This window comes from Gambusia affinis, linkage group LG18 (assembly GCF_019740435.1).
Source record: "Gambusia affinis linkage group LG18, SWU_Gaff_1.0, whole genome shotgun sequence".
Lineage (NCBI taxonomy): Eukaryota > Metazoa > Chordata > Actinopteri > Cyprinodontiformes > Poeciliidae > Gambusia > Gambusia affinis.
Genome location: NC_057885.1, coordinates 16,323,843 through 16,337,634, shown reverse-complemented (window position 1 = coordinate 16,337,634; position 13,792 = coordinate 16,323,843). Strand labels below are relative to the sequence as shown.

General features: G+C 39.0%; 1 protein-coding gene across 9 annotated transcripts in view; it reads left to right on the top strand.

The window, feature by feature from the left end:
- Positions 1–12,656, top strand: part of LOC122820339 (sodium/potassium/calcium exchanger 2-like) — a 55,752-nt gene extending 43,096 nt beyond the window's left edge. For 8 of the 9 annotated variants that reach the window (XM_044097674.1, XM_044097678.1, XM_044097673.1 and 5 more), the window contains 5 exons: positions 446–528; positions 7,142–7,276; positions 7,361–7,450; positions 7,750–7,916; positions 8,890–12,656. In XM_044097674.1, the coding sequence (XP_043953609.1) occupies positions 446–528; positions 7,142–7,276; positions 7,361–7,450; positions 7,750–7,916; positions 8,890–9,139 (725 nt within the window). In that variant the 3' untranslated portion in view covers positions 9,140–12,656. The remainder of the gene's footprint in view (positions 1–445; positions 529–7,141; positions 7,277–7,360; positions 7,451–7,749; positions 7,917–8,889) is intronic. The other variant, XM_044097676.1, reaches the window with a different exon arrangement.
- Positions 12,657–13,792: the final 1,136 nt, after the last annotated feature.

Here is a 13,792-nt window from a genome sequence, read left to right as displayed (position 1 = left end):
TATTCTACTCTTCGATCACATAAAATCTAGTGAAGTAAACTGTAAAATAGTAAATAAATGCATAAATAATAAACTAAATATTTACCAACATTTGAGTTAAACAACAAAAACTTTAACATAACCTTACAGAGTAAATAACATTTGAATTCAGGAAAGAAATTCAGAATATTAAATGAATTAAACCACATTTAGTGGTTTAATTTTCTTTAGGCCTATGAGTGTAGTTTAATAGCACGGCCCTTTGCCAAAGCTGGCTTCCCTTATTCTGGGGAAAATGATTCATACTTTAAAAAAACAAAAAGTGTCATGCGTTAGCTGAATGGTATTTGCGTTATACTTCTAATGAACAGGTGAAAAGTTAAGAAAAACAATATAACATTACTTCATCCACATTTCGATTTTTCCAAGGAACTCAATCATTGATTATCCATGTGTGTTTCCGTAGAAAAAAATCTTCCAAACAGCTCCAGCGTGGAAGTGGAGGTGACCCCACCTATGAACGGAACAGCGGGGCAAGAGGGAGAGACGGTAAGAAACCATTAAATGCAAACCAGTAACTTTTAGACTCAAAGCTGCCCTCCATGGAGCTGGATCTTTATCTTTTGAATGATAACGGATCTGCGAGACCAGTTCACAGTTACGGAGACATTTATGAATAGTTTATGCCTTTGATTTATTCCTTTGTTCCTCTGTGAGTGTGAAAAGGCGGCACAGATTATGGCACAGGCCACCGCAGCTGATAATTTCCCAGCATGCACCCCTCCATTTGTGGCCGGACCTGCCAACGACCCGCCGCTTCCCACAGAGTTCCATAACCACAACCCTCGCTCACCTGCGGCTCGCCGCCGCTGGGTGCTCCAGGCGAGACCCCTTTGACGAACAGCCACACGCAGGAACGAACCTTCAGCAGGTTGTGCTGGCATTAAAAATGGCGGCGGGATGTGGCAACCCGCCGAGCGAGCAGACGGTCCTGGCACAGATGGGCAGCGATTCAAAGCCGCATGTTTCGAAGAGAACAGACAACAGATGTGTTGGAATTTCTCCCTTTATATCAGTAACTGTGAACATGAGCTAAACTACCAGGCATTTTCAAACTTGGTGAAATCTTAGTTGCCTGGATTGACTTGTTCATATTTTTTTGGCATGAGATAGGAAATAGTAATAAAATATATTAGAGTTCCAGATAATGGCATTAAAAGATCATGCAATAAATCCATGGGGGAATTTTACTGCCATAAGTTGAGAGCTTACAGTTTAAATCAGAAAGCAGGATTTCATCTCTCTGCTCTCGAAACTTGTAATGCTTGGACTCAAAACTTTTACGTTCTTTCAGATATTCTCTGTTTCTTCCTAGATTTCCTCCTCGCACGCAGACTTTCTCTCTGCGCGAATCAAATTCTGTGCTAGCGAAAATCTCCACTCCTTTGCAAATTATTTTCTACTCTCTCCTGCATCAAGGTGTACCGTCGCCTAGCAACCGCCACAGCCAATAGAATGATAGCGTTCCACTGGATTTGCTTGATAATATCCAGTGGGTGTGCTTGTGTGGCTACAATAGATAGCCGCATTTCCTCTTCTGGCGATGTATAGAAAACAACTTCATCTTTCTGCTCCTTCCTCCGTGTTACAGTTGTTAAGAAGTCATGACACGTTTACAAAAAAGTCATTGTCTGTTTTTGTCAACTTAACGGTTTTCCAACTGAGCAAAACAAAAAAGAAAGATTTTGGCCATCTCGCCTGCGACCGCAAAACTGAAATCATATCTGCGTTCGTTACAGTCAATATCCACTGAACTCATCTTAAACACATGCTCCTCATTTTTCTGATGCTGTTTTAGACTACATCTTATGTGGCAAAAATAGCCTGGCACCCATGTTGATGATAAAACCAGTTAAAATAGATACAAATTTTTTTTGCCAGATTTAAATATGTTGGTTTAACTCACCTGATTCAGGGCCACAGTTAAAAAAAACCCTTCAATGTCATGAAAAGTACTCACTGGGACAAAAATCCCCTATGGCCTATAATACTGTTGACCCTCCTATATTCTGTTCCAGTATTTTCTACACATAAGGAATAAGAACGATTGAGGACAAATACAGGAATATTAGCAAGATAAACTGTTGTTGAAAACAACTTCAAAAATTGGATTCTGAGTTATATCATATTAAAGTATTCCAACTATAAAGGTACGGCTAGATAAACAGGATCTGCTTCATACTCGTGGTATTTACTACGATTAGTGTCTTATATAACTCTCATCAACTGTTGTCTAGAAAATAAATCAACATCATTTTACCTCAATTCCGAATAATAACTCACTATGTTAATATTCTTTCTATTTCAGTAAGATGACCTTGTGTTTCAGAGTATTTTTAAAGTATGTAAACTGATTAGCAGCTTTATATAAACTGGTTTCAGTGATTCCCTCAGGTAAAATTACACATTTGATTTATCCTCTTTTGAATTATTTCAGTCAAGTACTGATTTGAAGTATTAGACATCATTGTTCTTTGCGTGAAACATAGCTACTGTACTGGTTTGGGAGACAGTTTTCTATTCTTGTGCAAGTGCTGGAGACTAAAAATGCAAACTGGTGTGGGAGTCGCACTGAAGGATATCAGAGTACAAAATACGGTCATGTCTGTATCGATCCACTGCACTGCAAGTTATATTCACATTCTTCAGTAATGCTTTGGGTTAAAAATAGTAATAGAGAGAAAAAAAGAAAAACCAAACAGCCCTCTAGCTGTAAAAATATCTGCTTCTGCTAAAGAGAAAACAATCCCTCATCTTTCCGAATCACATAAAAGCCTCTGATGTGATTCCAAAAATGATTCCTTCAGGACTGGAGCAGTGAAGACTCCTTATTTGTGTGTATATGCAAGAGCATTTCTCAGGTGGTGACTCACTAACTTTGATAGACATGGATGCTTATTGGCACGCCTAATTCTTACATGCTGCTATTTTTAGACATCTGTCCCACAGTGCACCCGTCTGTGTCACCCAGGAACTTACTGGAAACTGCTCACGCCATCATGTGCCAGCAGAGACCCCGTCGTACTGATTGTTCCATTCCTCCTCTGAAGCCTTGGCAACAAGAAATAAGGGGATTGTTAAGGTCAAATTCAAACCTGAAGCAGACATGTTGTGCAGTTTCTTAATAAATTTCTGCTATAACATCCTGACATGTTTCCGACAATATAAGAAGATAGATGGGATCGAGAGAAAGATTCCCGGCAAAATCTCGTTCTATGTTTTGGATTTCCGACTGTCTTGATCACAAAGCAAAGAAGATTGAGCATCCTGTGACTCGTCACATGAAAGGAATTCAGAGAAGTCCATGCAGCGTGTGTCATGACAGGATTTAATGCTAGATTTGCTTGAGAAGAATTTCATGTCTACATGAAATATGTAAAAAAAGAAAAAAAAAAAGAAAACATCCAAGCCTTGATGAATGCTGAGAAAATGACTCAAAATGTTGAAGTAAATCTGTTTTGACATAAATTGACATAGAAAAAACAACAACATCTCTTGTATCTCACCTTAATCCCACATAATAACAGTATGTGTGTTCTGCAGAAAGGTCACAATATTTTGCATGTTTCTCGTTACCTACAAGCTCAATCAACAAATGCATCAGGTCTGATGGCTTACTTGCACTTTCTTTGAACAATTTTAGCCCGAGTAATGTTGGATTAACACCAGGTGCCAAGAGCAAACGCTCACCTCCAGAAGAAAAAAGAAAAAGAAAAAAAAAACACATTAGCCAAATGTCAAGCCACCCCTTGCATCTCTGTGGTGTCTGATAAAAGTCAGTCCCTTTAAGCACAGAGTTGGCAGTGTTACCAACTGAGGCACCACAAGGCAGGAAAGGCCCCCGAGGGGCTGGCATTTCAGAACCAGGCTAGAGTCAGGGGCACGAGCAACACGGGATGCTTTAGCTCACAAAGCATGTGAATCAAAATCACACACAGACAGAGTTATGGTTTAGAACCTGAATCCATGCAAAAGCTACTCTGTAAATCCAAAAGTATTCACGTTTGACAGGTAAAAGATGAAATTTGTAATGATCTGTAAAACCTGCTAGAGATGGCTGATTAGTACCCCTGGTAAGCTACCAGAATAAGTTCAACATTTATTGCAGCACCATAATCTCAAACAGATGTTTTTATTTTACTTTCTATTTTTAGAAAAATTATTCTCAGTACTCAATTTGAGTACATTTATTCAGTATTTTTTAAATCCCTTATAAAAAATACTTCTTTTTTCTTCCTTTTGTTTTCGTTTTTTGGATTGTTTGTCGATCAAGTCAAAAATTCCACACTTGTTCACACCCTTGGTGGTAAAGACTTATTTTTTTATGGTGAGCAGAGGTGTCAATACATCCGGAGAGAAATGGCATAAAAAAAACATCTTCAATTTATTTACTTTTCATAAAGGTTTATTAGGAGAAGTAGATTTATCCTCCTTTTAATCTTAAGATTTTATGAGGAAGTTCTCAATAATTTTTAATAGCTAACTAGTGAGGTTCTGAAAATAATGAATTGTTTTTGTTACATCTAACGATGAAGGTGCTTACTCATGGGAGCAGCTGGTGGAGCTTTCTGAAGAAGAACTAAAAAAAAAAGATGCTATGAAAAATGGAGCATGAGCAAAACAGAGAACAAGATGGTTTAAATTTCAAACTTCACTTCATCCATCTTCATCTGTGGCAAAAATAAGGTTTAAATAGAACAATTAAGAATTAATTGTTGTTTATTCCAAGTGTTCCTGAATATTATTGAAAACTGACCAAATCTTCTACATTGGTGCATTACAGTTGTCTGAAAAACTCCATCCCAATTCCGGTGGAATTGAGAGGGATGCTTCTCCCTTTGCGTCTGTATTTCAGTTATTTTCTATCTTTATCTTTTCCTAAATAATCTACCAGGCAGTAATATAAAATTCCCTTTGGGGATTATTTAACTCTTATTAAATTCAATCCAGACAACAATGCAGCCATCTGGATATGGAGAAGAGGTAGAGATGTGGATGCAGAACAGGAGAGAATCGAGCGCTGCCTTTTGTTAGGCAGCTGTGATTACCAAGGTTACGGAGCGATGCTTAGCAGCTGTAGCTGTCACAGCAGGACGAACGTCACATGATTCATGATTCATGCTAAAGACTTTTCCTTTTTTCCTTTTTTTTTCAAGATTGCTGCTTCGCTCTGATGGTATGCAGAGCAGATCTAATTGGGAATGTTAAGGATTTCTTGAAGTAATTACAATCCACAATGCAGCAGCTGTTGTCAGCAGGTGTTTTACTGTACATCCGGCTTCTCGTTGTTTTTATGCCTCGCCAGCGTCATGCACACAAGGGCAAAGAACAAGCTCTAGGTCATCCACATGTGCATGTGCGAACCCGCTCTTTGCTCGTCCCCGCGGCCCATTATCATCTCCTGTAATTGGATTCAAAGGAGAAGAGACAAATATCTGCTGCCAGAAGTGTCTGCTGCAGCACCACTTCAGTTTAGAGGCAAGGCGAGCCGGTGAGTTAATAGAAAATATGATTTAGCTGCGGGGATGTTTTGTGGTAATCACCGAGTCTCCGTGGCTTACTTGGCATTCTGGCAGCGGGTCCGGTCAGACCCCCAGGGGTCGGAGCTGCAAGGCCGACAGCAGCAGTCAACGCTGTTGAGTCCCGCTGCTGAAAGAGAGCCTGTTCAGCTCCGCGCAATCACCCAAATCGGTCATCGTCTTAAAGGGGTAGATTGTGATTGTTAAAGAGAAGTTTTAGGTTAGAAGCATTTCGCATGTTAACCACAAGATTCCTCTCCTGGCTAATTAGTTGGTTGGACTTTCAAGACAGTATGCAACATGATGCAAGCCAATGCCCATGCAAACTTGCATCATGTTCAAATAAATCAAAACTCAAAAATATCACACACCTTTATCCAAACAGTGTTTTAAAGTTTGCATTAGGCAGCTATTTTCCCATAAATTGAGGATAATTTATACAGTAAATATATTCTGGAGATGCACCACTAATGATCTACCAGCGTAAAACTGAAACATGTAAAGGGAACTAAAACACACAAAGCATTTCTTTTCAGAGTAACTGTATAATGCGACCAAATCATAGAAAAAAGCAAAAATATTAACAATGTTAAAGTTGTTCATTGTTGATTTTGACACTTCCTTACCTCACTATGAGAATAATGTGGAGGTATTGTTCATCTTTGGCTCAGTGTCGGCTGCTCTTATTAGTGGTACATTAAACATAAACTATTTAGCAATAAAAAAAAAAGATCAGAGTAAGTTAAATGTACATTTTAGTGCCACTTTTACCTGGAAAGACCGAGATCAAGAAGAACTTGTCATTCACAATATGGCCGACACACAGTTGTACCAAGGCAGTCTTCTTCAGACTGTTCTGTTTTCAGCTTGACTTTGACACAACGGGATATTTGTTTGTGTACTGCCGTAATTATCTTCAGCTTGTCTGTAATTAACTGATCAATGCAACAGTTATGACAGGCCAGAGGTTCTTGAAGTAGGATTTGTATAAAATGGTTTGGATCAGTCATTAGTTTCAACCTCCCTGATGAGCGTATTTGGATTTATATGAAAATGCCAATAGAGAGCCTTCTCCAGGTAGAATGTTAACTATTAATAACCTTTCCACAGAACCTTTCTTTGAAAACCCTGCGCTGTCCATTAAAGGTAAGCGAAGGCACGCGGGCTCCCAAGTCGTGCTGCTCCCGCAGACCTCTGCACGTTGTCGTGCTGCTGCCTTCCTCTTTGTGATGGTTGCTATGGGAAGATGCATCCTGATGAGACTATTTATCAAGCTGAAGGACTATAGTGGATTTTTTTCCGTCACCCTTTAATGCACAGGCAAAAAGCATGACTCAGCCCCATTAGGTTATTTTCTTCGTGTTTAGCTGCTAATTATTTCCAAATGGTGGACTGAATTATGTGGACACCGGCATGGCAGCGATACTTGACAGCCTGAGACTAAAAACAAACAAACAGACAAAAAAAAAAAAACGCAACATGTTTTAACATGTGTAATAGGTGTTTTTATTCAAGTTTATATATAAACACTACAGCTGTTTCATTTTTTTTCTTCTTCTTCATCTTGTGACATCTGCTGTCAGGCTGAAGATGAGGAAGAGGAGGACCAGCCTCTGAGCCTGTCCTGGCCCGAATCCAATCGCAAGCGCTTCACCTACCTCTTTATCATACCCATCGTCCTTCCCCTGTGGCTGACTCTTCCTGACGTCAGGAAAACGGTGACTTTCCGAAACGTTTTCAAGAACATCTCCTCTCTTCTAGACAAGATTTATTCACCTTTACTTTTTCTTTTTCCTTTTCAGTCGTCAAAAAAGTTCTTCCCCGTTACGTTCCTGGGGGCCATCTGCTGGATTGCAGGATTCTCCTATCTGATGGTGTGGTGGGCTCACCAGGTATACGCAGCACAACAAGTTTTGATTTGAAAGTATCTGTGCAGCAACACAAAAAATGCCTTTCAGTAAGCATAATCCCTATCTAGTAAACAAAACGCTTTGTCTTTTCCCCCTTTTCTACATCCTTTACATTTGATTAAACATCATTACAGCCATATCTTTCAAAACATAGCTGACTGAGTTTTGTCACTGCCTTAAGCGCCGAAGCATCACAAGGAAATTAAAAATAGCTGCAACAAAAGATGAGGTTGTATTTACCCTGAAGCTTTTTTTCTCTCTCTCTTTCTCTCTCTTTGCAGGTTGGCGAGACCATCGGGATTACAGAAGAGATTATGGGTCTGACTATATTAGCAGCTGGAACCTCTATCCCCGACCTCATCACCAGTGTCATTGTGGCACGCAAGGGGCTGGGCGATATGGCTGTATCCAGCTCTGTGGGCTCCAACATCTTCGACATCACTGTTGGGTACGTCCTGTCTGAGAGTTTTAAGCCTGTGCTCAACTTTTGGTTGTGTGAACCTTGAAGTAAAATGCGGTAATGATGAATCTGTCCTCATGATCCTCTTTGAGATGCAATTTTATTTGAACATAATAGATTTTTGCATTTAAAACAATTATTATCTCCTCGTGTCACTCTGAAAAGAGATAAATTATTTAATTTTATTGTATTGCATCTGGTCACAGCAGCCTGTTCTTGGAAAAGAAAGTTAGCAAAACCAGTCATATAAAATGCAGGCTCTTATTCTCAGTGTAATATATTTAGAAGGATCATAGCTGTGTGAGTTTAAAAATTTGTTGTGATTTTTCAGGATTTGATCTGAAAGATCAACACCAGACAGCAAATTACTGTAAAGTGGAAGGAAAATGACACATGATTTTGAGCATTTTTATGCAAATTTTGGTTCACATTTGAATTCAGAGCCTCCAATCTGCTTTGTAGAACCGCCTTCCTCTGCGATTACTGCTGCTTTGTATCAGCTTTTCACATTTAGAGATGGACATGCTTGCCCAACATTCATTTGGGCAAAATAGTCCAAGCTCAGTCAGACTGGATGCAGAGCATAGTTAAAGACCAATTTATGCAGTTTTGCCACAGATTCTGTACTGGACTTTGACTGGACCATCCAGACACAAATTATGCTTTGATCTAAATGTGTGTACGTTTAGGATTGTTTGTTGAGCCTCTGAGTTGCTCCCCTGGATTTTATTTCTGGATATTACAGTAAAGCGGGCTCAATGCAAATGTACGCCACGCTTTTCAGATGTTTATCTGTAATGTATGTGGTGAACCGTATGCCAATCTCTTCCCACTTCACAGTTATGCACATGAGTTCCTTGTGATTGTAAAGTGGCAACATTCGGAAAAGGATTAAGGGATTTGAATGTGAATCGTTCGTTCATGCAGTTGTTTTCTCAACAACATGCTCGTACCTTTGCAGGCTGCCGTTTCCCTGGTTAGTGTGGTCCATGTTCCGCGGCTTCATCCCGGTGCAGGTCAGCTCCAACGGCCTCTTCTGCGCCATCGTGCTCCTCTTCCTCATGCTCCTCTTCGTCATCATCTCCATCGCTGCGTGCAAGTGGCGAATGAGCAAGCTTTTAGGCTTCATCATGTTCATGCTGTACTTTGTCTTCCTGGTGGTTAGCGTCATGCTGGAGGACAGGGTGATCAGCTGCCCCGTGTCCGTCTGATAGGCCCGCCGGGGAGCTCACTCACCTCGTCACCATCCAACAACCATCCATACAGCCTGCCGTCGATCTCACCTGACCCTCATAATCCTTTACACCACAAGAACCAAGCGTGAGGAGTAAAGAAAAACGGGACGAAACATGGAATCTGCGAACAATTTTGGCCCACGGTAAGAGGGAGGGGGATGATGAGGTTTTATCTAGAAAAGATTTTGTGGACAATTTTTTTGAGGAGGGGCGCGAGCCAAACAAAAGGTATTATGCATGCAATTAGGCTCACTGGAGGAACTGGATTCAAGTCGTCGCCTGACAAGTTGGAGTAGCAGCGTGCTCACATTTTTCACAGCAAAAACGCCACGACTTGAGCAGCAACTGTGAGCACATTTGAACGGACAAGCTCGCTCAGCAGGCTGAAACAAATGTTGGATGCGGATGAATTTATTCATGAGGACATGGCAGACTCTGCGGATGAGTGTTTCGCTCCAAAGCCGATGGTATCGAGACTCTCGTGTGAGATTTCTGCAGACAAACTTTTCCTCCTTTTTTGTTCTTTTTTTCTTTTTCTTTTTTTTTTTTTGCGGATCCATCTGTGCTCGGTCTTTATGACACGTTTCAGCCTTCATCCTGTCCTGCCAATTGTCGTCGACACATTTCCACTGAGCATTTTTTTATTTATTTTTTCTGGCTCAATAGAAGTAGCAGTAGGTTTACAGTAACAGTATTATTCGACGTGAAGCCATCTTAACAGTCTGCTTATCTTCTTCTCTCGCTGATTGTACAGAATCCTCCATGCTTCACATGTACCGATTTTAAAAAAAGTTTTAAAAAAGCCTGACTGAAGTATAGACACTAGCCTTCAAATATCTCACACAGTTTGGGAGAAATGCATGAGTACATAGGCTCAATAAAGTTAAATACCTAAATACCTAGAAGTACTACATCAAAAGGATGTTTACCATGTTTAAGCATCATGGTTGGCTTAGATTAGTCAATGTGCAGTGCTTAGTTCATCATAAAACTTGCCTCAAGTCACCTAATGAAACCGTTTGAGGTACAAGTAACAAGGCATAAATTGCATGGGGAAAAAAAAAAGACCCTTCAGGGTGAGAAAATAACTAACATAAAGAAAGTTGTATACAAAAAACAGCATACTTTTGTTTTTAACTACTTTTTTGCAAATCAAGACTCAATCTCTATGTATGGTCAACAATATCTATCAAGCTGTCTATCAAACCATTTTCTCTCTAATCAAAGGTGCTTTTGTGTGCATGTGTGCAAATGTGCATTTGGAGTCACCACACTGAAATTTACTCACCTTTAGAGGCATTTTGCATAATGTATGCACACCAATTTGTCTCTCTTTAAGCTACGTAGAATGTGGAAAACTCACAGACTTTATAGCAATATACCACATGTTGTCTTTGAAAGTGTAATCGCTCCAAGCATGTTTTGCTAATTTGGGATTTTCTTATCAGACGCCATCAGTGGGGGATGGGCAACAATAAGCAGTACACCAATTTTCATTTTAAAATGTGACGCGTTAAATTGGAAAAAACAAATCTTTCTTTCTTCTTTTTTGGGCGCAAAAACAGATGAGAAGAAATCAATATGTTTTGCTTGATTTTACTGAATAACAATGCATAAAATTGTAGTTAAAAAGGAATGCTGACACTTCCACTTGAGGTAGTAGCATAATTTTTGGTGGGTTTATTTTCTTCCTTTTTGTATCTGTTTAGTTGTGGAAACAACACATGGGACACCATTGGAGTGTGCAAAGGAAACAGCACCTCCTCCAGTCACAGGATCACAAAGAACAGATGCTATTAGCAGCTAAATCTAATTTCACCACTTGTGCTCCTTCTTAGTCCTTAACCCTAACAGGTAAGGGTTAAGGACTACCTTAACCCTTTTGTTTCCATGGAGTAAGGTCAGGATTAGGTATTAAAAAATTGGCTACAGTATATTAAAAAAACCAAAAACATATATATATATATATTTCAGGTTAATTTGGAGCACAAAACTAAGGAATTAAATTCGGATTTTTATTTTGCGTTTTCAAGCAAAAATCAAGTAGTGGCCGCTTTTTGTTCTTCATTGATGGTGTTCGATGAGAGCGTCGATTATCAGAACATGCTTAGAGACTAATTCCTCCCATTCGTCTGTCCCTCTCTGTCCTCCTTCCCCGCAGGAGGTAAAGTGGGCGACCAGTTCTCCTCCTCCCCGCGCTTTTTACCTCAGCCTCTGTACAGCCGCATCGTCGGAGTTAACTGTAAAATAATAGGTATAGATTCACCGAATGTGTGAGGAAGCATGCATGCAAGGAACTCTGGCTGGTCACCCCAGCGCAGCTTAAAGACCACCAAATTTTATGCATTCGTTTGTGGAGGAACATTAAGAAATTTAATGCTTTTCTTTTTTTTTTTGTAAATAACTTTCTTCTTTTCTTTTATTTTTCTTTTCTTTTTAAAAAAAAAACTAATGAAAACAAAACAAAACAAAAATGTTGCACACATACGTTTAACTCACTACTTTTTGCTTTGATGTTCTGGAAGTTTTGAGGAATGTTGCAGGGAACCCTTTAGTAGCACCGCTGAGAGAAAGCAAACACCGAACTCGCACTAACAGTAAACATGCCCATTCTGGTTCTGTTAAGTAAAAGGGGGCTTTAAAAACCACATTGCCTCCTCCGATTCAACTAATTGACACTGCCACTCTATTATTTGTTTTTTTAAGTATATTCACAATACAAATCTAAATCATAAGAATAGATATTGTAAGCTGTTCTTTCACCATTCAGTTCGGAAGAGTCAATTTACAGCATTGGTCTCGGCAGTGACTCGTGTGCTTTTGTGCACATTTTCCATGAAAAGCCTCCTTCAGCGCCCACACACACCGTTTGATCCGATCTCACTTCAGATTCTTTTCACACCCCTTCTTCAAAGGAATCCTTTAGGAAATATCAGATTTTTACGTGCTCTTGCTGAGACTTTGTGCACAGTAGAAATAGGGTCTGCTTGGCAGAAAATGCTGAAAAATGTGGGGGGGAATGAATCCAGCGGACATCTTCCTCTGTTTGTCTTCGCTTTAACTCTTAGATTAAGTTTCCGTTTCAAAGTAGGATGAAAACGAATGTGGATGTTACCCAAGATATCTCACTGCAACCTGTTCTGATGAGAGATTTGAATGTAACAACAGGTCAGATTTTCAAAAGCATGTCAAGATGATTTTCACATTTTATTTTTTTAGTGGATGAAGAAAAAAAAAAAGATCTAGCAGATGAGCTTTGAATTGATTCTGGTTCAAAAGGGTGAGCGACCTTGAAAGTTAGCAACTAACAAGCATTCTTGCACTTGTAAAATGTTTTATTTTCTTGGTGTTGATCTAAAATTTATTTAACATGTACATATGCTGTAAACGGAAACAAATTATCCATATAACCTATATGTGTACAAGAAATATGTCTCTTTATGTAAAAAACACAAAGTATAATATAATGAAAACAAATAAATATGCTAATTCAAATATGCAAATGTGTCTTCTTATCTTTTTTTATTATTCTTATTCTTATTCCACCAATCATTGGCTTCACAGTCATTTCAGTTCAGGTCTTTTAAAGATTTGTTTGCCTCTGTCCACTTTTACAACATATAACTTCAACTTTTTCAAAAGAACTAGGTCGAATTCATTGTTAATGTTCTCTAATTGAGTGTCAAAATTAAAGATTTATGCCGAAATACTTGAATTCTCAGTAAATTCTCTCTCACTTCAACTCAATTGAAGTGCTGTAATTTGATGTCTCAAAAAACTAAGTTGCAATATTAGAAAGAATATTGGTTCAACGTTTCTTTACAGCAATGTCATAGACTGATAAAAGTCATAATGAAGGTGAGTACCATGGCTCATACAGAAGGGTTTGGTAGGAAACTGGATCTGCTCTTGGTTTTTCCTATGACTGTATTGACAGTATGAACTGTTTCGTCTTTCCAGTCTAAAACATATTTCTCAGAAAAAACCCTCAGAGGATTCTAAAAATATAATTTTTTATTCATATCGTAAGGTGCTCATTCAAAGAAGATCACTATTTAATCTCCCAATAGGAAATAATCGGTTCTAATATGACGAGAGGCTCTGTGTTTATCTTGGTTTATCATGGTGTTGTAATCATACTACAAACATTGCCCTGATAATGCACACCTGGTTCTCTTTAATGAGGTTTACGTAAAAAATTTGCCCTCTACATTTAGCCTTAAAAACAATCAGTCCGTCTATCTTTAAATTTTTAGGGATCTCTGCATTGTAGACGCTTCACAGAAATTGAGCCCAAAAAAGGGCAATGAAATTACTGGCATTTTATTGTGAGCCTGATTTCAATAATAGTTTTAATTAAATAGATTCTGTAGCTGTAAAAAAAAAAAAATAGGATGCATTATTTCAAGAGCCTTTTTTTTCTTAGATCTTGTTTTTCAAGTCGGTTTGGCTGAGTGGGTCATAAAATGTAGAGTTTGGCGCCATCTAGTGTCCAAAGTGCCACCTTGCTGCCTCTGGTTAATGACGAAACGGCTACCCTCATTCCAGACGGTGGCAAGCTAGTTCGTAAATATTCCGATATGTAAAATGATTGGCAGCTTTAATGCTTGATTATCAGTTTGTCGCTAC